The sequence below is a fragment of the Moschus berezovskii genome, chromosome 6 (genome assembly GCF_049115385.1).
Source record: "Moschus berezovskii isolate FMDL1 chromosome 6, NW_MosBer_1.0, whole genome shotgun sequence".
In the NCBI taxonomy this organism is placed as follows: Eukaryota; Metazoa; Chordata; class Mammalia; order Artiodactyla; family Moschidae; genus Moschus; species Moschus berezovskii.
Window position 1 is genome coordinate 112,841,631 of NC_142465.1, and position 25,062 is coordinate 112,866,692.

Sequence of the window (25,062 nt, forward strand, 5' to 3'; positions counted from 1 at the left end):
CTCGCTGGACTGGGATCCCGTCAGCCTCCAGGTCCAGACCTTGATTTTGTGGTCAGCAAAGCCATGTCTGGCTGTGTTGCAGGCTCCGTAGCTGCTGCCACAAGTGATGCCTCTGGAAGGTTGGGGCAGAGGGGTCGGGTCTCCTGTCTGAGGGCCACTCTGCTCCCCCCTGAGCTGGGCCCTCAGACAGTGTGTCATTTTGTAAAGGAAGCCCTGAGAGGGGAAGGACCCACCGTGACGGACCCCACGGGGTGGTTCATACAAGGAATCTGGGATGTCGTGTCGACAGAAGGGCAGACAGACTCTTTAACTAGTGACTGTCTTTTGATGTAGCTTTGGAAACTCAAATCCAACCTTAGGCTGCAGTGAACAGCTGCAGTGGCTTCAGCGACTGTGCGGGTGAGGGTCCCTCAGTGCTGGTGGCACAGTCCCCACCCAGGAGTGAGGAGGGGACAAAGCGTGGGGGATGGGCTGGTACCCTGCCCTCGGGTGACCCTTCCTGAATGGTCGCCCGGGGCATCAGCAGCCATCACTGTTGCTGCTTGCCCTCCTCGCACCCTGCCCTCTCCCTCTCAGGCCCATCCCTGGGCGACCAGGCCCCCAGTGCTCAGGAGCCTGCCACCTGAACAGACAGGGTCGTCACTGCATCTCAACTGATTGTTTGAGGATTTGCTCTTGTTAACTCTGAGTAAATAACTTAGTTCATCATAGCACTGATGTGGGGAAAAGCACAATTGTATTTTAGTTCAAGGGGACCACGACAGCTGTCCCAAGGCTAGGGTTCCCCTGGCCCCACACCCTCCACCCATGGAGCCCTGTGTAATGTGAAGGCCGTGAGGAGACCATGCGTCTTCCCAGCTGCATCCACTCAGGACAAAGCTACACTTGAGTAAACTCATGTCATCCTGAGGGTGGAGAACAGACACCTTATCTTCAGGTCACACGGGCTTTTAAGTCTTGATGCACCAAACACAAAAAAAATTCCTCTCCCCCGGGCTGGCACCTCCACCTTTTCTGATGCTATCAAATCTAATACACCTCCCTTAAGCAAGCTGTCAGCCCCTCCAGCTCGTGGAGGGTTTTGGGCTGGGAGGGTGCCTCAGGGTGAGAGTGCTGTAAAAAGGAGCAGATGTGGAGAAGGCAATGGCAAGCCACTCCAGTGCTCTTGCCTGAAAAATCCCATGGACGGAGGAGCCTGGTGGGCTGCAGTCCGTGGGGTCACTAGGGGTCAGACACGACTGAGCGACTTCACTTTCCCTTTTCACTTTCATGCATTAGAGAAGGAAATGGCAGCCCACTCCGGTGTTCTTGCCTGGAGAATCCCAGGGACGGGGGAGCCTGGTGGGCTCTTGTCTATGGGGTCACACAGAGTCGGACACGACTGAAGTGACTTAGTAACAGCAGCAGAGGAAGAGGGAGGGAGCTGTCAGTGGTCAAACACTGCCAGGCTGTGGCTCCTGCATTCCAGATCACCCAGTGGAAGTCACAGCCCCTAATAAACTACAGCGACGTCCACCTCCACGTTGTGTTTTAATAAATAGAGCAAATTCATGGAATAGATCTTAAATCACATTTACAGACACTTCTAGGTCCAAACACGTAGGCAAGAAGCTGCTGCTGCCAGAAGGAATGAGGCCCACATGCACTTGAGGACTGAGTCTACCACCCCACCGCCTGTAGGCTAGATGGTGAAGCTCAGGACAGCAGGAGGTGCAGGACATGCATGCACCCACCCCTGGCCCTGCAACATGAGCTACAGAACAGCGGGAAGACAAGCTAGAGGAAGGTTTCCTAATGTACTAACTGAGACTCCCATCATTACCCATCAGTTGGAGAACGTTAGCTACAGAAGAGCATCCACTGACAAACAAGCACGGAGAACAGCAAAGAGGAAGCTATACAGGCCAGCTCGTTTCTTCCAGTCTCGGGAGCGTCCGCGTCTCGCACCTCCCGGCTTAGTCCAAAAACTTCCTGTTGGTATTTGCACCAAACAAGGCTCCCCGCACTTCGGGCATCATCTGTGAAGAGTGGAGAACTTCCGTGAGTGAGGCAGTGCGGCCTGGCAAGGACCCACCTGAGCCTCAGTCACAGCACCAAGCACTTATCCCAGCAGAGGCCGAGAGTGATGTGACATTCATACCTGTGGGCTTCAGGCCACTGCTTAATGGGGACAAAGAGAAGTGACAGAAGCCACCACCATCAGGGGCTTCTGTCATGTTCTGACATGTTCATCATGTCCCAACCTCAGGACAGTGGCTGCCATCCACGTGTGATCAATGCAGCCTTGGAAAGGAAGTTTTCAGTTTACCTAGTTTTACAAACTAACCCACGTGCCTGGTGGTCAAGCAGACCGCACCCCTGGAAAAGGCCCCACACCTGGGACAACTCAACTTTCCTGACCACTTTCTGCAAACACGGGAACACTTTAAAGAGCCTAGTGGTTCCTGTCACTCCTGCAGGGGTGTGGGATTCTACAGCCTTTGTTAAGCATCTTCATAGTAAAGCATCTCTTAAGCACCTCCTGATAACATCTCACATGTAGTGAGATCCTAGACAGACAAAGCCCTTGTTCTATCCCCAAGCCCACCCTCATATACATGGTATCATCTCAGCAAATGACACTAAATGTCCAAACCTCCATTCCTTTTAAGAAAAAGTTAAAAAATGTACAAAGAGTGACAAATCTCAAATACCAACCAATGACACATTCTCCACATCACCTCAAAGTAACCACAGGCCAACCAACTGAGAAGTGTCCCCACACTCACCTGCTGGGCTATCAGGTCCAGACGACTTTCGAGTGTGTTGGACACCTTGATCTTGCGGTCCCCGTTATAGATCTCAACACCGCCGGCTCTACAAAGCACACAGGAAAGAACCATGTGTACAGATCTAAGGAAAACAGACACTGGTACAGGTACCTTCTTCCTCTTGAGCAGAGGCCAATAAACATACACATCAATTTGAAACTGTAACTCATTCCAAGTGACCGTGTGCCAATTTCACTTTGTTAATTCCAACAACTTGCCCCTCCCTAACAGAACAAAAGGGAATTTTGTCCCCATTTGCCAATCAACAGCACCAGTCCTCATCTGATCCGGGCTCCAGTCAGCTGTCAGCAAACCTCTCAGGGCTGAAGCGTCTCTGTTGAATTCTGGAGTAGATGCTGTAACATCCAGAGTACATACTTTCTGACTTTTCAAAGTGTCCAGACTTAAAGCACCAGGAACAGTGACCCTGACTGGAACCTGCTATTTACCAGACCGCAAACTGTATCGGTTCCATTTCCGCCCACCGCTAATTACCCATCAGCAGAGTGGCTTTGGATCCTGAGCCTGGGTCAGCTCTGCATCGACGTTACCTCATAGCAGCTGCCAAGAGCTGGAAAGCTATAAGGGAACAACGCCCTGGCCTCCCCGCCCAGGAGCTCCTGTGACCAACCCCAGCGCACCCAGTCGTCAGTAGAAACACCACAAATGCTCAGTCCACACCACAGAGTCCACCAGCCAGACATGACTACTTTCCTGGCTAGAGGGAGCCATCCCCTTTCTCAGCATCAAGTCACACGTGGACCGAGCTTCAAGTTCTGGGTACAAAATCTGTTCTGCTTCTTGGCAGGAGACCAACAGGAGCTGACAGGAGGCACAAATGAGTGGGGTTACACCACCCTCCAGCACACTGAGCCCAGTGGACATGAGGAAGGTCTAGTGTATGGCTGTTCATGCGCCAGAGCCACCTGCATGGTAAAAGCAGAAGCACTCCTTACATTTCCTCAGGAAGGTAGGCCTCCTGATCAATCTGGACATCAACATCTCTTTTGGTTGCAACTTTGTACACAGGGATTGCTTTTTGCACTGCAGCCTGGAAAAACAAAAAAACACAGAGGTGTCATCAAAAACTATGCAGGAACCACAGGAGATGTGGGTTCGATCCCTTGGTTGAGGAGATCCCCTGGAAGGGGAAACAACAATCCACTCCAGTATTCGTGCCAGGATAATTTCATGAACAGAGGAGCCTCATGGGCTATAGTCCATGGAGTCACAAACAGTCTGACACGAATGAGCAACTTGACCACACACATAGAACAGTTAGCCTCAAAACCAATAATCTATACAAGAAAAGATATTCCTACTTATTTTTAACAGTCAAATGGCAGAAATAACCCAGGTGTCTATAAACACAAACGAGTAAATAAAATGTGGTCCATTGATTCAGCCTTAAAAAAGGAAATTCCAACTCTGGCTATACCATCAATGAAACTTGGAAGACAATATGCCAAGTGAAGTAAGCCCATCACCAAAGGACTGTCTTTGTATGATTCCTCTTACAGAGGCACTGGAGTAGCCGTGTGATACAGACAGAAGATGCGGCTGCCAGGGGCTTATGGAGATGCTGTTCAGTTTGGAAGATGGAAAGTCTGGAGAAGGAGGTGGGGACAGTTGCCGAACAGCCAATGTACTTAAAGCACAGAACTGTATGCTTAAAACTGGTAACAATGGTTAAGTTTAATGCACTCTTTACCACATTTTAGAAAGGAGTGAGCTGGGGGAAAGGGTATAGGGTAGATGGAAGAGGTTCTAACCTGACTGAAGGTAGCACCAGGTGCAGGCTCCAGTAAGACACTAATTAAATCATGATGGAACTCCAGACTTTCTCTGATCCTATTACCGGTTGAACAGATGTACACATCCACTGAACTCTTTTCTGTTCCTCAGATCTCACACAGTGCTACCACGGAGAGCGGATGCCACTCTGGCGGCACCCAGCCCCAGCGGCTTCACAGTGATGCCCACCAAGGTGCACTGCCCCACATCTAGGTGGGTGGCCCAAGCCGGGCTCCAGGACCCTGGCACAGCTTGTTAGTTCACAGTGGAGATGAGAATGAACACTGTTCCCCACCGTTCCTAGGAGACAAGTGACTTGGGGCAGCCGCAAACATATTGTGTGTTAAAAATGTAGTCACTAAGGAACTAAGCTCTCTCAACCTTGCCTGACTGCAAGCTACAGGGAAGAATGACCTGAACTGAATATCTGGCACATAATCAGAGCTGGTGGTCGAGGGGAGGTTCTACAACCTAAGGATCCTTCTATTGACACCGTGTGCCTGCCATGGTCTTGGTTCTCCCTGGGGCCAAGGTCTCCTCCCTTAAGACAGGATACGAGAAGCTCCTCGAGACTGGCCTCTGGGAGTGATGCTGTGCTGTCACTTTGCTGCTGCCTTCCTTCCTCCTCCAGGTGTGGTACAGTATCGAGTTAGCACTAAGCCCTGCTGCTCTGGGAGTATGCCAGTTCTAAGTGGTCTTGCCTATCCTCAGCGAAAATCCAGGAGGTACCGTTCTTACTGAATTTTCAGATCATGGTATTACAAGGTCTCCAGGAAGGGAGGAGGGTACTAACACAGCCGGCAGCTTGATTTCTTTGAGACAGTAAATCAGAGGCTTGGGTACACTGAAATCAGAATCTCCAATGAGTTAAGACTCTTCCAATCTCCATGGCTGAGCTGTCATTTCATACCCAACACACTGATCTTTAAAAAGAAAAAGGATTGTTTCAAACTTGACCTTCACGAGAGGGAAATCCTGTTTCCTGCAGCGAACGATCATCCGGGGCTCCAGCAACTGGTACAAACCCTATTAAAGCACAAACAGATGCAATCAGCAAAAACTATAAAAAAAAGCAACAGCAAACAATGTCTTTATAATTCTCTCAGACTTGGGGCAATCAGCAAAAACTATAAAGCAGGAGCGAACAGAAGGTCTTTATAATTCTCTCAGAGTTGGGGAAAGTCCTGAGGTCCCCCAAAGAGGGCCTACACAGCACAATGACAAGGGAGGACTCTGGCATCACAAACCAGACAGACACACCCAATGCTCTAGTGATGGGAACAAAACAAAACTAGGCTGAGGACAAATACTGTTATTTAAATAGCTGAGCAGGAAACAAGTTTATACAGCCCATGGTCTAAACCTCAATACCTAAAACAAGCATTTCAGTGGTGAAGTAAAATTAGGAAGGTTTACAGTTGGGGGTTACAGAGAACCAGTAAAAAGATATCTGTCTCATTCAACCTGCGAGACACCACCATCCTCCCAAGCATCTCCTCCTAGGCAAGGCAAAAAGCCAAGATGAGAACACGTGCAGGAGCTGTGCGTTCAAAGGACGGGCACAGCTGGCTTCTCACACTGTCAGTCTGCAGGTGTGTGGCCGTCTATGGGACGTCTGATCTGCTGACTCACCTGGAGGACTAGTCCATCCAGCAGCACTTGGTACCTGGTTGTATCTTTTACCACTTTGCTGAGTCTCTGTTTTGCTTCATTTAGTAGGTCCTACAAAGGGTGGAAAACAAAGAAGTTATCCAAGCACCTAGGTATTCAGCTCAGAACCCACATGGGGCTGGCCCCAGCTTTTGTCCAATCAATTCTCACTTTATGGCTGTGTTTTCACTCCACAGACGTTCTGAGGTGTACAGTAAAGCAGATGCTGTGCTTAGGACACAAATACACAGAAGAAGTGCTACTTCAGCTCTCAGGGAGCTCATGCTCTAGAAGAAGAGCCCTACTGACTGACACAGAAATATGTGATACAGACTGGAAAAGCAAGTTTCAACATTAAGACAGTCATTTAAGGTGGTTCTATTTTTTATTTAGAAAAGAGTCTCTGAACAGAGAACAAAGTGTCATCAATGTTTACCTGTAAGGAGGCTGGACTATCAATGATTTCAATTTTATGTTAAGTTTGTATTTTCTAATCATCTGTAATGAACACTTCTTGAACAGAAACAGAAATCTCATGTTTGTAAAGAATACACTGGAAATTACTCAGTAAGTGATAAGCGTGTACTGGTTTACTGGCTAAAAGTGGACCCAGGAGGAGATAATACCCCTCAGTTCCACTGCTGTCCACCCAACACTGTCAGGAACATTCCATCCTAGAAAGTTTCCCATGCATCTACTCTACTGAACACACCCTCTAGAATGATTGTGGGGGATTTAAAGAAGAGAGAGAAGGTACATGCTCACCTAGAGACCAATCAGAATTGGGGAAGTGAGGGTGGAGAGAAGGAAGTGGTTCTGTGAGTGAGTCACCCCTGACCCCACCACTTTCCAGGAACCACTGACAAACATTTTAAGCCTTCAGAATCTAGGAAGCTTATGACACAAAGATTTACAGCATTTGTGTTATACGACATCTGGCCGAAAGAAACCTCAGCTCCTCCTCAGCAAGAGATACCTCAAGCACATTTCCTGACCATCCACACTGGTCAAGCAGGTAAGGGTGGGCAGGGGAGTTTGGAGACAGCCTTACACTATGAGAATCAAGTCAACCTCAAAAGAGCAGTGCAGCCGTTTATAAAAATAACCCACTATGAAAACTCTGGAAATGGGTAAATGAGTCTTAACACCGCCCACAACTACAAGCAAGGGCATAGGAAGTTGGAAAAAACTGAACTCCAGATAAAAAAGCTAAAACCTAACTGAAATAAATTGTATTGTCCCCTATCTAGAGCATTCCTGTCCACCAAACAGACGTGCCCTACAGGTGAGGACGGTAAGTTATGAGCAGTAATGTTACTCTAGCCATCAATACTCCAGTGAAACTGATTCTAAACTCAACTTCTGGCTGTAGCTTGACGCCTCATGGAGATAGGGTTAAGTTACTGCCTTACCTCTCAGCCTACATACAGATCAGTATTATTTTTTGAGAGTTGTCCACCTGAACCTGCCTCTGCTAAGTCACTTCAGTCGTGTCTGACTCTGTGCGACCCCATAGACGGCAGCCCATCAGGCGGCGCTGTCCCTGGGATTCTCCAGGCAAGAACACTGGGTTGCCATTTCCTTCTCTAGGTTCCTGAAAATTTAGGACTATGCTCCTAGAAATCAAGAAACTAAAACCTGATTACGATGACAACAGAACCATGTTTCCTTGGTCCTTCCAGGTGTGAACAGTCAGCTGGCCTTCAGTCACAGCACCGGAAATCTCTACTTCAGGGACCAACAAATCGGAATTTTTAAAGGTTACTTGTGTTCTTTATCTCCCAACAACAGTAACAGTACCTTACAAGGTATGAGGTTTAGGAAGTGACAGGAGAAAACTGTCAGTTACCTATTCTGCATGAGGCACTATACAGTCACTTTTCCTACGTGAACCTTCAGGTGTATGCTTTCCCCATTCCATTACAAATAAAAGGTTCAAAGAAGTTAAAAGATGCACCCACCAAACAGCAGACAGTGGTGAAATAGAAACTCACACCTCACAGAGATCCCAATGTTTGGGCTCTTACACTGGAAAGCGTCGGGGCAGGCAGGGGACAAGGTCAAGAGTAGAGAAGAATAACCAAAGGATGAGGCACCGTCGGCAGCAGAGCTCGCCTGTTTGCGACCATGTCCTTCCACCTGTTGTCCCCATCCTTTTCTAGCCAACTGCTTGACAAATCCCCTGCCTTGCATAGTTTGATTCTATGAGCAAGCTGGAAAAATAAATGTTTTAAAAGAGCAAAATGCACTGAAACATGGACATGTTGCCCTGTCTCCCATCATCTCAGAGTTGGGGTTTGCTAAACTGAAAAGTACCCAATGGCACAATGTTAGGTTACAAAGCCCTAAGGAATCAAGTGCTTTAGAGCAACTAAATTAGAACAATAGTTATTTTCATGAAATTCTAATTAGCAAAACAAAAGCTCATGTTGTGTTCTGAAACGTTGCATGTTACAGAATAACTGCATTTGCTATCTATCAAAATGCTAACAGTTCAACAAAACAAGAAAAAAATAAAGAGTTCTGTCCCTGGCTGCTGCTTATTCTCCTCCCACATGACTGCTTTCCCCATGTGTCCTTAGCAATGTCTTGTTTTCCTGGCTGTTAAGCTCGAGGTTTCTCAGGTTGTTGTTTGACAGTGAATTCTACATCCACAATGGTGATGAGCTCATCAATCCACACACACACACTGGACTTGTGAGCTAACTATATGCCAGCCCCAACCTCTCTCCTAAACTCACCTGGTCTTCGGAAGCCACTCAAATGCCAAGATTCATCACATTCTCCAGCTGCTGTTCTCCTGTCTTTACCATCACCTATCGAGGTGCCTAACCTGGGAAGAAAACCTTGTCTTTTTCGATTCCTCACAACCTGCAGTCACCAAGTCCTACAGACTCCATCTTTAAGAATCTGTGGGACGAGGCCCTGGCCTTCTCTTAATGACCCCTGCTGCCATTTGGTCTAGGCTTCTCTGCCTTTTGACCTTCAGACCAAAGTTAAGCCGTAACCTCATTTTCTCTCCCTACATCACCAGTTCTGTTTCTCCAACACAAACCTAATCCTACAGAAGTACTTCTCAGCACGCTCCTTTAGACACCCTGCAAGAAGATTACTCTGAGCTGTTTATGCCTGATGAGAACACCAAAATCTCTGGAAGATGGGGCCTGGAGTTTGCATTTTAACAAGGCCCTCCGTGAGATCTCCATGCCGAATAAGAGTTAAGACAAAAGGTCAAAGGATATGTTCCACACTCTTGAGCAGGCATTCAAGTCTAACCAAACCCTGGTGGGTGTCTCCAGCCTCAGCTCCTATATTCCCTGCTCATCCGGACAATTCCATTTCCTGCTTGTGTTGTCAGTTCCTGGTTTTGGTTCATGCTGCTCTCTCCAATTCTGTCTCCAAGCTGACTGACTGACTTAATTATTCATGGTCACACTCAAAAGGCTGTAGTGCAGATACAGTCTTTTGTCTCGACTCCTATAGGACTGAGCAACACAAAACCCTGCTGCCCACACAGCTGCCTCCCTCAAGAGAACCTATCTAATTGGGAAATGAAAACAGGTAAGTGAAAACTAAAAGATCAAGTTGGTACTGAAAGCAGAAAGACGTCTGGGTTTAAGAGTTTTAGAAGCAGATAAACTCTGGCTAGTTTGTGCTGCTGTGCTTTTGCTGTTCTTAGTCACTTATTCGTGTCCGACTGTTTGCGACTCCATGGACTGTAGCCTGCCAGGCTCCTGTGTCCATGGGGATTCTCCAGGCCATGCCCTCCTCCAGGTGATCTTTCCAACCCAGGGATCGAATCCAGGTCTCCTACATTGCAGGTGGATTCTTCTCCAGTCTGAGCCACCAGGGAAGCCCCTGGCTACTCTGGGGTCTATTAAGTGTTAAGGGAGTTACTTTTTTCTTTACTGGAGTATAATTGTGTTTACAATGTTGTGTTAGTTTCTGCTATGTTACAGGATTCTGCTATATTTTTTGCTGTTATGTTAAAGTGTGTCCTCACACTTGAGACACCCTGGCAGACATTTCCATCTGGAAGCTTCCTGGCCCCTCAAAGCAGGTCCAAAGTGATCTGACTGTTGTTCTTAAAAGAGTCCGCTCTCCTGACTTCATATTTCATTAATGGAACCACCACTCTTCTAGGCAGCCAAGCCTGAAATTCAGGATTTTGTATCAGTCTTAAAGGAGGCGGTGGAAGATCAATCTACAGCCAATGTCCAGAGTGATCTCCTATAAAACGCATCACCCACTGACAACCCACTCAGTCCTTGCTGCCATCACACTAGTCATGTGACAAGACCCACATCTTAAGATATTTGTGTTTCTTTAGTCATCTAAGATGGTATGTCTTCTACTTAGTCAAGTTTTATATATATTTCCAGTTTTACAGCTTTTCCACATTGGGCCTATTCATTAACATTTATTCCTAATTAGTTACTGCTGGCATGTGGAAAAACTATCAATTTCTGTATATTCTCTTTGTAGCCAGTCACCATTTGAACTAATCACTGGTTCTTAGTGTTTTTCAGCTGTTGTATTTTTTTAGTATATAATCGTAGCATCAAAAAAATAAGTTTCTTCCTTCCCAGTATTTATCTAACTTATTTCTCCATTTGTTAAGAAATCTAGGGCCTTTGTAAGAACAATACGAGTAACAGTGCTTATAGAGGCATCCGTGACTGGTTTCTGAATTTTCCTTTTTTGGTCATACCATGTGGTTTACAGGTTCTTAGCTCCCCGATAGGAGATTGAACCCATGCCCCCCTGCAGTGGAGGTCCGGAGACCTAACCATTGGACCAACAGGGAATTCCCTGATTTCTGAATTAATTCAAATTCCTTCAGGCTGCCTGACCAAAGTGTATGTTTCTGCCCTGTCCTTTGGATGACAATACTCTCCAGATGGTTCTGTGTCTAACATCTTCCCTGTTGAATTTAGTCTACATACTTATGAACTTACACCATGAACCCTATATATGATATTCTTCGTAAAGTAAAATGAAAACTTCAACACCCTTCTACTGAAAGCACTCAAAGGGTCCTCACATGCACTCAGGGCCCCTATGTTACTCCATTCAGGCTTTCCAGCCTCAAGTCCCCATACCCTCAGTCACTCTACGGTCCTCCATCATGAGTCATGTGACCCAGAAGAGTCTATATGTTGTCAGATCAGTGAGTCCTTGAAAATGGGACACATATCTTATTCATTTCTTTCTTTATTACAACATCTAGTGTAGTGATTTGCTAACCAAAAGTTTTCTATCTAAAAATCATTAGTCAAGTCCTTAATCCAATATAAGCTAGTGAATTCTCGATAACAGACAAATAAACATTTTATAATACTATAACTAAAGGGACTAATTACTCACTGTGATAAGGTCATCTCTCGCTCTGAGGACTTTGAGCCTCGCTTGATTCATCAAATTGGACATCTGACTGCAATAGGCATGGAAAAGTATCATCACTAGAGCTGCAGAGAAAAAAATGCACAACCTTCTCCAGATACGCAAACATCTTTCTCTTCACGGACCCAAACAGAACTCCCTGAAATACATGCAGTGCTTTACACCCACCTATTCTCAAATATTACAAAATATTTATTGAGTGCTTACCAAGTGGCAAGACTTTATCAGTTATTTCAACTTTATCTTTCAGTAATCCAGTGAGGCTTCCATGTTCCCAAGTGAGGAAAGGGAAGTTAAGCAATGTGACCAAGGTTAGATAAGCAGTGAGTGGTCCAGGTAAAACCAGAACCCGTATCTGCTGACCCCAGTGCACCTGCTGGAGCCTCTCAGCCCAGTGATTGTCAAAGCTCACATTTTCTTCTGCTGCTCAATCTGCTTTTCTTTCTTCTCATAATATTCCATAATCTTCAGTCTTTGGGTTTGCACAAGACGACCTTTCTCAATGTTGAACTCTTCTTCTGCCTACCAAGAAATTAATTATTATTATTTCATTATACAACTTTGACGATTTTATTTTAAGCTGCTGGTGACCAGGGTATTTGCTTAAATTCACTTTATTCTGTATCTAAAACGAAAAAGTGTTATGACTCATTCTCAAAGATTACTCCTCATTCCTTTTATTCAAAAGGAAAGATCAGTGATTTTGATCATAAATGAAGCCAAAGAGTAAAAATTTAATCAAGGATAATAGTACCCACAAACAAATTTACTAAGTATATAATCAGAAGATTCTGTATATGAAAAAGATACAGAATTTGGAGTTAGAAGATCTGAGTTACTGTCTAAAATATTTGGTCAAGTAATCTCCAGTGGTCATGGATGGATGTGAGAGTTGGACTATGAAGAAAGCTGATCATTGAAGAATTGATGCTTTTGAACTGTGGTGCTGGAGAAGACTCTTGAGAGTCCCTTGGACTGCAAGGAGATCCAACCAGTCCATTCTAAAGGAGATCAATCCTGGGTGTTCATTGGAAGGACTGATGCTAAAGCTGAAACTGCAATACTCTGGCCACCTCATGCGACGAGTTGACTCACTGGAAAAGACTCTGATGCTGGGAAAGGCTGGGGGCGGGAGGAGAAGGGGACGACAGAGAATGAAATGGCTGGATGGCATCACCGACTCTGTGGACATGAGTTTGAGTGTACTCCGGGAGTTGGTGATGGACAGGGAGGCCTGGCATGCTGTGATTCATGGAGTCGCAAAGAGTCGGACACGACTGAGCGACTGAACTGAACTAAATCTCAGTCTAAGTGTCTTCCCTTATAAAATAAAAAAATAAAAATAGTTATTCTTTCCTTGTTCAAAATCGTTTCTAATAGTCCTTTTAAAATCAAACTATATAAATTTGAGTTACTAGTTTTTTTAGTATTAATTATTGAGTAGTCACTTTTTACAAAGGCTACCTCAGTGCCTCAGTGTGTCAACTGTCTATGATTTTCAGGCAGTAAGAAATTATGACTTTGGAAGTTAGCTAAAGTTACTCATTCAGATGTTTAATGTTTTGCACAGCTACCAGAACCTTTATGTTCTAAAATAAATGCCTAACAGCTTATTACTACACCTATCACAGGAAATAAGTACAGATGATGGCGTCATATGAGCTAAGACTACTTTAAAATAAAAATGCACTTAGCAGCTGAAACATAAGCCCTATTATTTGTCCCAGGGAGAAATAGGGAAACTAGTTATACAAGAAAGTGCAGCACTCAAGACAGTCATCAAAACAATATTAAACGTGCAACAAGGATATAGTGTACAGCATGGGGAAATATAGCCATTATTTGTACTACTGCAGAATAAAAGAACATGAAAATTAAGTATTAAATGGTATATTCTGGCCTATTTTGATTATACTCAGAGAAAAGAACAATTTTATATAACGTATAGACACACTGTGCAACTCAAAATTGCTCTGTTAAGCAATGTTATTCAGTACTAATTAGGAAAGCAAAACCATATCAAACTCTGGTAACTTCTTTAACCTAGACAATGGAATCTCACCTTTGCATCAATTTCTTCTGCTTTTTCATTGGCTTCTTGTTCAATAAAAGCCATCATGTGCTTAATCTAGAAGAAGGATAAGGCTATTTTATTTTTGAATGACAAAAAAATATATCTTTTCGGATTCATTCAACAATCATTTACTGAAGTGCATTTCCCTTCTCAGGTAATGTTGCAGTGTTGTAAGACTTTGAAAATGGTCCATATCCAAAAAACAAAACAACACAAAACTCTTTAATAGGAAATACAGTAATAAATAAATACAGTTTCGTTTGGTCGCTCAGTCGTGTCCGACTCTTTTGCGACCCCGTGGACTGTAGCCTACCAGGCTTCTCCGTCCATGGGATTCTCCAGGCAAGAATACTGGAGTGGGTTACCGTTTCCTTCTCCAGGGGATCTTCCCGACCCAGGGATGGAACCCAGGTCTCCCGGATTGGAGGCAGACGCGTTAACCTCTGAGCCACCAGGGAAGCTTATAAATGCTAAAAGACACTGGCCTCCAGAGGTAAACCCTGATTCAAACCTGCATTATCTGCCTTTATCACTCCTGCTGGACCCTCTGCTACTAGATCTGAATAGATCAGCACAGCCTAGAGCAAAACACTCATTTTAACCCCCATCACAGAAGCCTGTTTACAGTCAACAGAACACACAGTGCCTCTGGGAGTTCCGACAAGAGAAAGTCACCCGCTTCAGGACGTTTAACTCCACCCCTAAGACAGAAAAACCTGCCCTTAAATTACACTTTTCTTCTTACTGCTAAATCTACTCGATTTTACCCTTTTGCAGTCAGATTCCTTTAGAGATTTGCTGAAATAAATGACCATACTCCTCAGACAGGAAAAGCAACATGGACAAATACTTGAAGGAAGTGGGGGAAGGAACCTGGACACCCAGGATTTCTACGCGTCTGGTCTGCGCTTGGTGCTCAGCCCGGTCACTGCTGAGAATTAAGGAGAGCGCAGGCGTCGCCCTGATGGAGACCCCGCGGAGCGTGTAGGGGAACAGACCATACAGTTCTTCACTCTTACCGTTTTATAGAAACAAAAGATGCCTTTGGTTTTTACCGCGGTTTTACCTTTATAAGGTATATTTCCTGGGGAACCCTTAGTTCTCGCTATATCCTAATCAAGGGGGAGAGGGCCAGGGCGTGACCACTACTAGGCTGTGTGGAGGGCACCACGTCCTTTCCCACAGCGACGCTCAGACGCCGCATGGGCCGATGCTCACGCCCGCACGGCTCCGTAAGCACCTGATGAAGGCGCCTTAACCTTCCCCGCAGACGCTGTTCTTGCCGCCTTCTGCGATCACCCGAAGAGGCACCGAAAGGGAGACAGTCCGCCCTTCCGAGCGCTGATTAGATAACGAACAAAAGCAAAGACGTTTCCGAGGAAATGGAAATTTCCAAGGAAGAAACACCGAATTCCTCACGTAACAAGACTCACAAGACGGTGAGTAAGCGTTAGTCAAGGTTTTCCTACAAACTTCAGAAAGAAGGGGCCGACTTCCCTAAAAACCGTGGCCCGAGGATCCTTCTCCGAAGGCCGGGCCTGGACGCTCAACGCCCGCCCACCCCGCGAACGACGAGGCGCCGAGCCAGCGCCGCGACCCCCGCCCGACCCGCACAGCCCCGCGGCACGCCCACCGCCGACGCCCGGCAGCTGAGGCCGGGCCCCAGGAGCCGGGGAGGCCTGGCCGACGAGGCCGCCGCGGGGCTCCCCCAGGCCGGGGACGCGCCCGCCAGCCTCCTGGAGCCCAGCTTGGCGCTCACCTGCTTCTGCACGTCAGCATCGCTGAGGGCCATGGCGGCAAGCGACGTGCGGCGGCGGACGATCGGCCGGAGCTCAAGCCTGGCGCAGGAGACCGGCGAACAGGAGACGAAAACCGGCCGACTTCCCCGCCTCCTCGGTTTTGCGAGCTCGGCTTCCGGTTCCTGGGCGGGACGCCGAGCAGCCCAGCCAGTGGGGAGAGAGCAGCCCGGAAGTCTGCCCCGCCCCCGTCGCCGACTCGTGACCCCTCACGGGCTTTCCCCCGGTAGCCTGCTTAGGGGTCGGATAGAGGGTTTGCTGTTAGGCGTCTGACTGTTGGCTGAGCATTGTAGACTGTGTTCTTTAAAAACGTTTATTTCTGCCAGCCAGAATTTATTTTACTGTCCTGGCCCTAATGTAAGCAAAAGCGTCAGTATTTTACTTATTAACAGGTCTTTAGAGGAGCTTTTTGGAGGAGGGAATGGCAACCCACCCCAGTATGCTTGCCTGGAGGATTCCATGGACAGAGAAGCCGGGCGGGCTATACAGTCCATGGGATCGCAAAGAGTCGGACACGAGTGAGCGACTAATACACACACACACCCAGAGGAGCTTTACATTTACAGAAAATTGAGCGCCCCTAAAAACTGGTTTCCGTAATAGTAGCCTTTTGCCTTTCTGGGGTACATTATATAATTCATTAGCCAACGCTGATGTGTGGACAAAAGCCTACGGCCTAATATCCTTAGCTTCCCTCTTGCAGATATTCAGCCTCTTCACCGGTGCCAGACTAAATCTCAGAGATGGCGTGTTTTTTTAATTTTTAAAAAATTTTTTGCATGGAGTAAAAAACTAGTTTTACTGCTTTGCCAGGAAAGGAGGGGCCAGAGCAGGCTAATGCCCTCAAAACTGTCTTGCCCTGGAGGGGGTAATGAGTAGTCTCACAGTGTTCAAGGAGAAGGGTGTGATCAGCCCGTGGACATTGTTCTGATTGGGTGAAGGCTGGAAGTCAGCATTGTCAACCTTCTGGTTTCAACTGGTCTGGGGTCAGTTAGAATGGACAGGAAACAACAGACTGGTTCCAAATTGGGAAAGGAGTATGTCAAGGCTGCATACTGTCACCCTGCTTATTATTTAACTTACAAGCAGAGTACATCACGTGAAATGCCAGGCTGAATGAAGTATAAGCTGGAATCAAGATTGCCAGGAGAAATGTCAATAACCTCAGATATGCAGATGACACCACCCTTATCGCAGAAACTGAAGAACTAAAGAGCCTCTTGATGAAAGTGAAAGAGAGTGAGAGTGAAATGAGAATGAATGAGAGTGAAAAAGTTGGCTTAAAACTCAACATTCAAAAAAGGAAGATCATGGTGTCTGGTCCCATCACTCCATGGCAAATAGATGGAGAAACAATGGAAACAGACTTTATTTTCTTGGGCTCAAAATCACTGCAGATAGTGACTGCTGCCATGAAATTAAAAGATGCTTGCTCCTTGGAAGAAAAGCTATGACCAACCTAGACAGCACATTAAAAAGCAGAGACATTACTGTGCTGACAAAGGTCTGTGTAGTCAAAGCTGTGGTTTTTCCAGTAGTCATGTATGGATGTGAGCATTGGACTGTATAAAAAGCTGAGTGCCAAAGAATTGATGCTTTTGAACTGTGGTGTTGGAGAAGACTCTTGAGAGTCCCTTGGACTGCAAGGAGAGCAAACAAAGTCAGTCCTAAAGGAAGTCCTGAATATTCATTGGAAGGACTGATGCTAAAGCTGCAACTCCAATACTTTGGCCACCTGATTTGAAGAACTGACTCATTGGAAAAGACCCTGATGCTGGAAGGACTGAAGGCAGGAGGAGAAGGGGACGACAGAGGATGAGATGGTTGGATGGCATCACTGACTCAATGGAGACGCGTTTGAGTTGGTGATGGACAGGGAAGCCTGGCATGCTGCAGTCCATGGGGTCACAAAGAGTTGTATTGAGCAACTGAACTGAACTTGGGTCAATGTGCTTGTGGGCATCATAGTGTTAACTTCTTCCACCTGGTGAGTTTCAGTATCTGCAAAACAGCTCAAAGGACAACTCAGAATATTATCTATAGCTCTTAAAAAACTAAAGGTCCTTCATTTCCCGGCATGCCGTGGGGGATGGAGTTGGGAGGACTCCCGCGCCCCAGCCTCCCTGACTTCTTGTCGGTCTGGTCCCACCCTGAAGAGGATGGAGGTGGCCAGCGGCCCTGAAGCTCCGGAACCCAGCAAGATCCGGGCTCTAAAGCAGTGTCTGCTGCGCCGCAACAAAAGCCGGGAACAGCACGGCGTGGCGGCCTCTTGCCTCGAGGAGCTGAGGAACAAGGCTTGTGACATTCTGGCCATTGATAAATCCCTGGCACCAGTAACCCTGGTCCTGGCGGAGGATGGCACCATAGTGGATGATGATGATTACTTCCTGTGTCTTCCTGCCAATACTAAGTTTGTGGTATTGGCTGGGAATGAGAAGTGGACACACAATTCAGATGGAGGTACAGCTTGGATTACCCAAGAGTCCTTTGACAGAGATGAAACAGACAGCGGGGCAGGGTTGAAGTGGAAAAATGTGTCCAGGCAGCTGAAGGAAGACCTATCCAGCATCATCCTGCTGTCCGAGGAGGAGCTTCAGATGCTCGTTGATGTCCCGTGTTCGGAGCTGGCTCAGGAACTCGGTCAAAGTCATGTGGCAGTCCAGGGGCTCCAGAACACCCTCCAGCAGGTGCTTGACCAGAGAGAGGAAGCCCGCCAGTCGAGGCAGCTCCTGGAACTTTACCTCCGGGCTTTGGGGAAGGAAGGTGGCATCTCGGCGAAGCACCAAGAGTCCAGAGCTGACCTCAGGGATGAGAGGGACGCTGTTGACACAGGCATTAGAGAGAGCTCCTCTGAAGTTACACCTGCGAGCCAGATCTTCTTGGCGCTGAAGGAGAAACCTGCCCCAGAGCTCAGTTTGTCTAGTTAGGATCTGGAGGTGGGCAAGCACCAGGGACCCTGACCTTTGCAGGGAGACACTTGTATCGGGGTTTTTTCACCTCTGCAGACCCTGAATCATAGCTGCCAATTTGCCTATTATTACGTGCAAAGCTTCCCTTGTAGCTCAGTTGGTAAAGAATCTGCCTATGATGCAGGAGACCCGGGTTTGATTCCTGGGTTGGGAAAATCCCTTGGAGAAGGAAATGGCAACCTACTCCAATATTCTTGCCTGGAGAACCCCATTAACTGTAGCCTGTCAGGCTTCCCTGTCCATGGGGTAGCAAGAGTTGGACATGACTTAGCAACTAAACCACCACATGCAAAGCATTTGCAAACGTCTCACATAATCTAAGTCTTAAACAAAATGGGTGCACTTCCTCAGATCATCCAACCTTATTGTCTGGTTTAGAGTAGGTAATGAAATGTCTGACTCTGACAGGGAGGAGTTACAGGACTCAGGCTTCTGAGATGCATCTGCCAGTGGTTGAAAAAGATCCACAGGCCCAGAGGTACATGAAATATTCCTGGGAAGGACCTGTGCAATGGGGTCATCTTGTACTGACTCTCAGACCAGGGAACTAGAAGGGAACCCATCAGAGTGGGTGCTCCTCCTTGTCCCTGTCCCCAGCTCTACCTCAGTGTAGCTAGAAGGGAAAGAGGCTGTATTGAATTGAACTTGGCTAGATTTCCTGTGAACGGAGGACTTTATGCTCTAGAGGTCCTTTCCTGTCGTTGTACGGTGAGCAGAGGCCTGTGACAGCTTAATAGGAAGGAAACCTGGCATCTCAGCATAAAGCTAGAGACTGATACCTCCGATTCTCACCTCCCCTAAAGAAAATCGCGAGAGCAGCAGAGGGGCTGGTTCTCAGTGGTTCTTCTTCTCACCGCAGCTGGTTGCCAAGGAGGACCCTAAAGCCCTGGCTGTTGCTTTGAACTGGGACATAAAGAAGACAGAAGCTGTTCAACAGGCCTGTAATCAGGAACTTAGCCTACGCCTCCAGCAGGTGCAGAGCTTGCGTTCTCTGAGGAGCATTTCAGCAAGGACGAGTTCTCTGCCTAGAGACGCGGAAAACCCCAAACGAACCAGACGAGACCCTATGTAGCTGGCGGCCAGCAGCATGCCAAAGAAAACCTTGGGTTTCGTGTCAGTGTCAGTAAATACTTTAGCCTAATCATTATGGCTACTTACATACTCCTCTGTCCCAGGCTTTCAGAGTGTTCTCCTGGAACAGACTGGAAGACAGGCTTCGGGTCTTCTTCAGAAAAGCCATTCCAGCTTTCTTTACACGTTGAACCATAAGACTGCACCAGCTCCTCTGATTGCAGGCTCACATGTTTTCTGTAATAGTAGTTGTGAAGGGCATGGAAAGGAAGCTGTCATGTTTCAGACCAACCATCCTTTTTTCTTTTCCTTCTACATCAAATGGTGTATCTCTTTCGTGATATAATCTATGCAACCATCATAGTAATGGACCTACTATTCTTTTCCTGTTTTTTTTTTTTTGATGTGGACCATTTTGACAGTCTTTATTGAATTCGTTCCAACACTGCTTTGTTTTATGTTTTGGTGTTTTGGCCCCAAAGCATGTTGGATCTTAGCTCCCTGACCAGTGATCAAACCCGAACCCCCGGCATTGGAAGGCGGATTCTTAACCACTGGACCGTCACAGAAACCCAGACGCACAATTCTTATTCTAGAGATGGAACTGCAGAATTTTAAAGACAAATAATGGTAGAGAAGGTGATGCATCAGTGTTGATTATGGCCACAAACTTGTTTCTCCAGTTAATGAATTTTTTTTGTTTGTTTAAAGGCACATATTAAATTTGCACACCATAGGGACATACAGAGAGTCTAATTCACCATTTCTGATATCTAATTCAGTATTGTGAAATTATATCCATTACCACTGTGGAAAAAAAAAAACAAAAAACTAAAGGTCCTTGACTTTGTTTAATGGCTGAAGTATTATTATCTTGCCTCTTTTCCTTTCGTTCTGCATTTTCTCATTTAAAAACACTTTTTAAATTTATTTTTGGGTGTGAAGTGAAGTCGCAACTTTTTAAATTTATTTCTGGGTGTGAAGTGAAGTCGCTCAGTCGTGTCCGACTCTTTGCGACCCTATGGACTGTAGCCTACCATGCTTCTCTGTCCATGGGATTTTCCAGGCAGGAGTACTGGAGTGGGTTGCCTTTTCCTTCTCCAGGGGATCTTCCCGACCCAGGGATCGAACCCAGGTCTCCTGCATAGCAGGCAGACACTTTACCCTCTAAGCCACCATTTTTGGGTGTACTGGACCCTTTTTGCTACACGTATACCTTCCCAGGTGGCACTAGTGGTAAAGACTCTGTCTGCCAATGCAGGAAATGCAAGACTAGGTCAGGATGAGATGGTCTTCACTCATTTGGATTATAATCCCTCCCATTTTTTATTTTTGGCCACACCATGCAGCATGCAGAGCTTCCCTGACCAGGATAGAACCCATGTTCCCTGTAGTGGAAGCATGGAGTCCTTATCACTGGGCCTCCAGGGAAGTCCTCCTCCTGTTAAGTACTTCTCTTGTTTATTTTTACAATGTTGTGCAAATACCTGGCGCTGAGGAGTGAGAATAGCAAACTAATATATGTCTTGATGAAAGTGAAAGAGGAGAGAAAGGTTGGCTTGAAGCTCAACATTCAGAAAACAAAGATCATGGCATCTGGTCCCATCACTTCATGGGAAATAGATGGGGAAACAGTGGAAACAGTGTCACACTTTATTTTTTTGGGCTCCAAAATCACTGTGGATGCTTATTGTAGCCATGAAATGAAAAAACGCTTACTCCTTCGAAGGAAAGTTATGACCAACCTAGATAGTATATTAAAAAGCAGAGACATTACTTTGCCAACAAAGGTCCATCTAGTCGAGGCTATGGTTTTTCCAGTGGTCATGTATGGATGTGAGAGTTGGACTGTGAGGAAGGCTGATCGCCGAAGAATTGATGCTTTTGAACTGTGGTGTTGGAGAAGACTCTTGAGAGTCCCTTGGACGGCAAGGAGATCCAACCAGTCCATTCTAAAGGAGATCAATCCTGGGTGTTCATTGGAAGGACTGATGCTAAAGCTGAAACTCCAATACTTTGGCCACTTCATGCGACGAGTTGACTCACTGGAAAAGACTCTGATGCTGGCAAGGATTGGGGGCGGGAGGAGAAGGGGACGACAGAGAATGAGATGGCTGGATGGCATCACTGACTCGATGGACATGAGTTTGAGTGAACTCCGGGAGTTGGTGATGGACAGGGAGGCCTGGCGTGCTGTGATTCACGGGGTCACAAAGAGTCGGACATGACTGAGCGACTGAACTGATATGTCTTGGGACTTCCATGGTGGTTTAGTGACTAAGACTTTGCACTCCCAATGCAGGGGGCTTGGGTTCGACCCCTGGTAACGGAACTAGATCCCACATGCTGCAATTAAAAAAAAAAAAAAATCCCAAGTGCCACAACCAAGACCAACCAATTAAAAAAAAAAACCTAGTACATGTCTAATCACGTATGAAATTAATGTCTGGGACAGATATGGCACTAAGCAGATAAGTATGCTTTTGTCTTTTGGAAAACAGTGTGATTTTTATGATTTATTATTATTTCAAACATTAAAAAATACAGAAAAGTACAAAGAATAATTCAAATGTACATTGACCACTATCCAGTTGAGAATCAGCATTTGTCACATTTGCCTTAGGGCTTCTCTTTTTAAATAAAAGATACAGATACACTTAACATTCCCTTTTGAGCAGCTCCCCACCTCCTCATAAGAACCAGGTAAAGTTCACAGAGTGAAGCAGAAGTGAAAGTTACTAGGAGTAACACACCAAGATTAACTAGTTGGTGGTTTTCCAAATCCAATTTCCTCCTATATTAGTTTAGGTCTTGTGAAGTTTTATTAAAACAGCTTTTCAGACAAATTCCAAAAATCCCATTCCCAGATAAGCCTATTTATTTATGTGCTGTCTTGTCTGACTCTGTGTGGTCCTATGGACCATGGCATTTTCCAGGCAAGAATACTGGAGTGGGTTGTCATTTCCTCCTCCGGGGGATCTTCCCGACCCAGGGGTTGAACCCACATCTCTTTTTTCTCCTGCATTGGCAGTTGGGTTCTTTACCTTATGGCTTCACCCAAATTGCTGACCTAAATTCCTTTCAGGTTAGTCACTTAGAGACTGTTTATATGCTCCTTGTCTAACCTGCTCCCAAGCTATGGCCTCAGTCTGTGGTTTATCTGTAAACTGTCACCAGGATAGACAGACTTCAGTTTGTCTGCTGGGGAGGACACACATAGAGAGAAACTAAGGTCATCTGTCTTTGAATGTTGAGGAATTAATTTTAAAAAGAAAAGAATGATGGCAGAAAGTAGTGAAAATCTAACTTAGGTGCTTACATTTTTGTGCCCCTTCCAGCCAGTCATCTGCATGGCACAAAGTAATGACCTCTAATCACTCCCCAATTTATAAACTCCCATGGGCTCTCGGGAGCTGCCTGAACTGGCCCTGCCTCCTCACTGATCTTATCACTCCTCTTCCCCTTTTCATCAGTTCAGAGCTTTACTGGTTTGTTCTCAAGCTTTTCACCTGAGAAAATCTTTTCCTGCACTTGCACCTTGGCTTGTTTATCACTCTTCAGGTCTCAAACATCCCCTTCTTAGAGAGAGCTTTCCATCAACGCCCTCTCACCTTACTTTTCTACTCCTGTCCCTTGTTTGTTTACTTCAGGATATGCCACAATTACAAGCTTCCCCCCCCCCTTTTATTTCTATGTTTTTATCTGGTTTTTCAACGAGAAAGTGTCAGCTTCACGACAGAGATGATGTCATGGTTTTTCCCGGCATCCAGCACTCGGCCTGATACTAGTAGGCATTCAATAAACAACTGATGAATGAGAATAAATAAAATGAGTGTAATTAGAGTTTAGATTTTATAATCACATCAGGCTGCAGTCTAGGACTCTGTGTCACTTAAGATCTGTTGGGAAAAAAACCCAAAACCTCTGAAAATCATGAACTGCTTGTGATTAAAGTAATTTCTGTAAAAGGATGACATACTATCCCTTCCCCTACTGGTCTCTGTTGCAAAGCAATGAAGGACCATTTGGACCTTTCAATTCCATTGGCCTATATGCTATCCTTGTATACATTCAAAAACTTTTTAGAAAAGGGGTGAAAACAAACCCTAAAGCTGAAAACAGTCCAAAATTACCTAACCATATATCAAATGGGCAATCTACTACACAGAATTATTTCACATGACTTTTTTTTTTTTTAATTTACATAGAATGCACTGCATATGATTTCGGACACAGGAGTATTAAGTAGCAGTGAGCAGAAACAAAGTCTTATTTTCCCGGACAGGGAGTCCTAACCACTGGACCACAGGGGCCAGCAGTTAGGTCTAGAGTCACTAGTCCCTCCCTAACTAGTTAAGAATGAATTCAGGCGAGGAAGAGGTAAAAAGAAAAAGTTTATTGACAAGAAATGTACACAGGGAAAGGCACACGGGGGAACTCAGAGAGTGACACGCCTTTGGTGAAGTTTGAATCCTGTGGAAGGTGGCAGTTTTCTGGGTCTTTGTCTTCCCTCAGGCTGATCATCTCGTTTGTCCCCTCAGGTTGATTTGTCTCAGGACCCTCCCCTGGGGTTCGCACGCACACCTTGGGCAAGACGGATGCCAAAGTGAAGGCTTCTGGGAGGAGCAAGGCTCATTATGGCCTAGAATTATCCCTTGACTTTTGACCCCAAGGGGCCTTTCTGGTGTATCACTTGTCCCCAAAAACAGGGGGAGCAGAGATCTCTTAATCCTTTGCTCAACCAGGGTTTTGCCCTTCTTTGTCCTTGCCATATTATTACCCTGACTATTGCTATGGCTGTTGTTACTTCCATTTTGGAGGGCAAACAGGAAGCTGATTGTAAATTCCTCAACTGGAGCCCACCTATCTCTCCTCTCAGGGAAGGCAAACAGGAGACTAGTTTTAAGTATGTAATCTGAAGCCCACTTCTTCTTGCCTCACGAAATGCAAACAGGAGGCCCATCTATCTCCTACCTCACATAGACTTATGAAATACAATTAGATGAGTCCTGACACCTGTGTGACCACCATACTATGAAGACTACTATCATCACCCTAGTGAAAGCTCTTTTCTAGTCAATCCCACACACTGAAGCAACAATGCTGACTTCTGTAACCACTGATTAATTTTGCCTGTTTCTGAAATTCATCTAAATGGAATCACAAAGTATGTATACATTTTTTTGGTCTTTTTTTTTTATTGGAGGCTAATTATTTTACAATATTATAATGGTTAGTTTTGCCATACATTGACATGAATCCGCCCACAAAATATATATACATTTTTAAGTCTTGCTTCTTCGACTCAATATAACCATTTTCAGATTAATCCATATTGTAACATATATCAGCGGTCCCTTTTATTGCTGAGTAATTTCCATACAATTCAAAAAGTCAACTTTTTAAAAATTAAGACTAAGAGACCGTTAACAGATTTAACACCAAGCACAATGCATGATCCTGGCTTAAAACAAAACCCGTAAGAGCCATTACTT

The 25,062-nt window shown here is 45.8% G+C and overlaps 1 protein-coding gene and 1 pseudogene across 2 annotated transcripts; one reads left to right on the forward strand and one right to left on the reverse strand.

The window, feature by feature from the left end:
• Positions 1 to 1,511: 1,511 nt before the first annotated feature.
• On the reverse strand, positions 1,512 to 15,647 carry ATP6V1E1 (ATPase H+ transporting V1 subunit E1). Its single transcript, XM_055396503.2, has 9 exons — positions 15,491 to 15,647; positions 13,720 to 13,785; positions 12,070 to 12,179; positions 11,622 to 11,688; positions 6,237 to 6,326; positions 5,562 to 5,630; positions 3,767 to 3,861; positions 2,769 to 2,856; positions 1,512 to 2,018 (listed from the first exon to the last, which is right to left on the reverse strand). The coding sequence occupies exons 1-9, from the start codon at positions 15,521 to 15,523 to the stop codon at positions 1,956 to 1,958; spliced, it is 681 nt and encodes a 226-aa protein (XP_055252478.1). The 5' UTR covers positions 15,524 to 15,647; the 3' UTR covers positions 1,512 to 1,955.
• A 1,996-nt stretch (positions 15,648 to 17,643) lies between these two features.
• On the forward strand, positions 17,644 to 20,397 carry LOC129537143 (DNA fragmentation factor subunit alpha pseudogene; annotated as a pseudogene). Its single transcript, XR_016037708.1, has 2 exons — positions 17,644 to 18,463; positions 19,356 to 20,397. The product of XR_016037708.1 is annotated as a DNA fragmentation factor subunit alpha pseudogene (transcript).
• Positions 20,398 to 25,062: the final 4,665 nt, after the last annotated feature.

Excerpts from the sequence above, each read along its gene's own strand:
- ATP6V1E1 (XM_055396503.2), bottom strand. The coding sequence starts at position 15,523 with ATGGCCCTCAGCGATGCTGACGTGCAGAAGCAG. Across the intron at positions 13,786-15,490 it reads ATGCTGACGTGCAGAAGCAG|ATTAAGCACATGATGGCTTT; the intron begins GTGAGCGCCAAG and ends TCCTTCTTCTAG. Across the intron at positions 2,019-2,768 it reads TGGACCTGATAGCCCAGCAG|ATGATGCCCGAAGTGCGGGG; the intron begins GTGAGTGTGGGG and ends CACTCTTCACAG.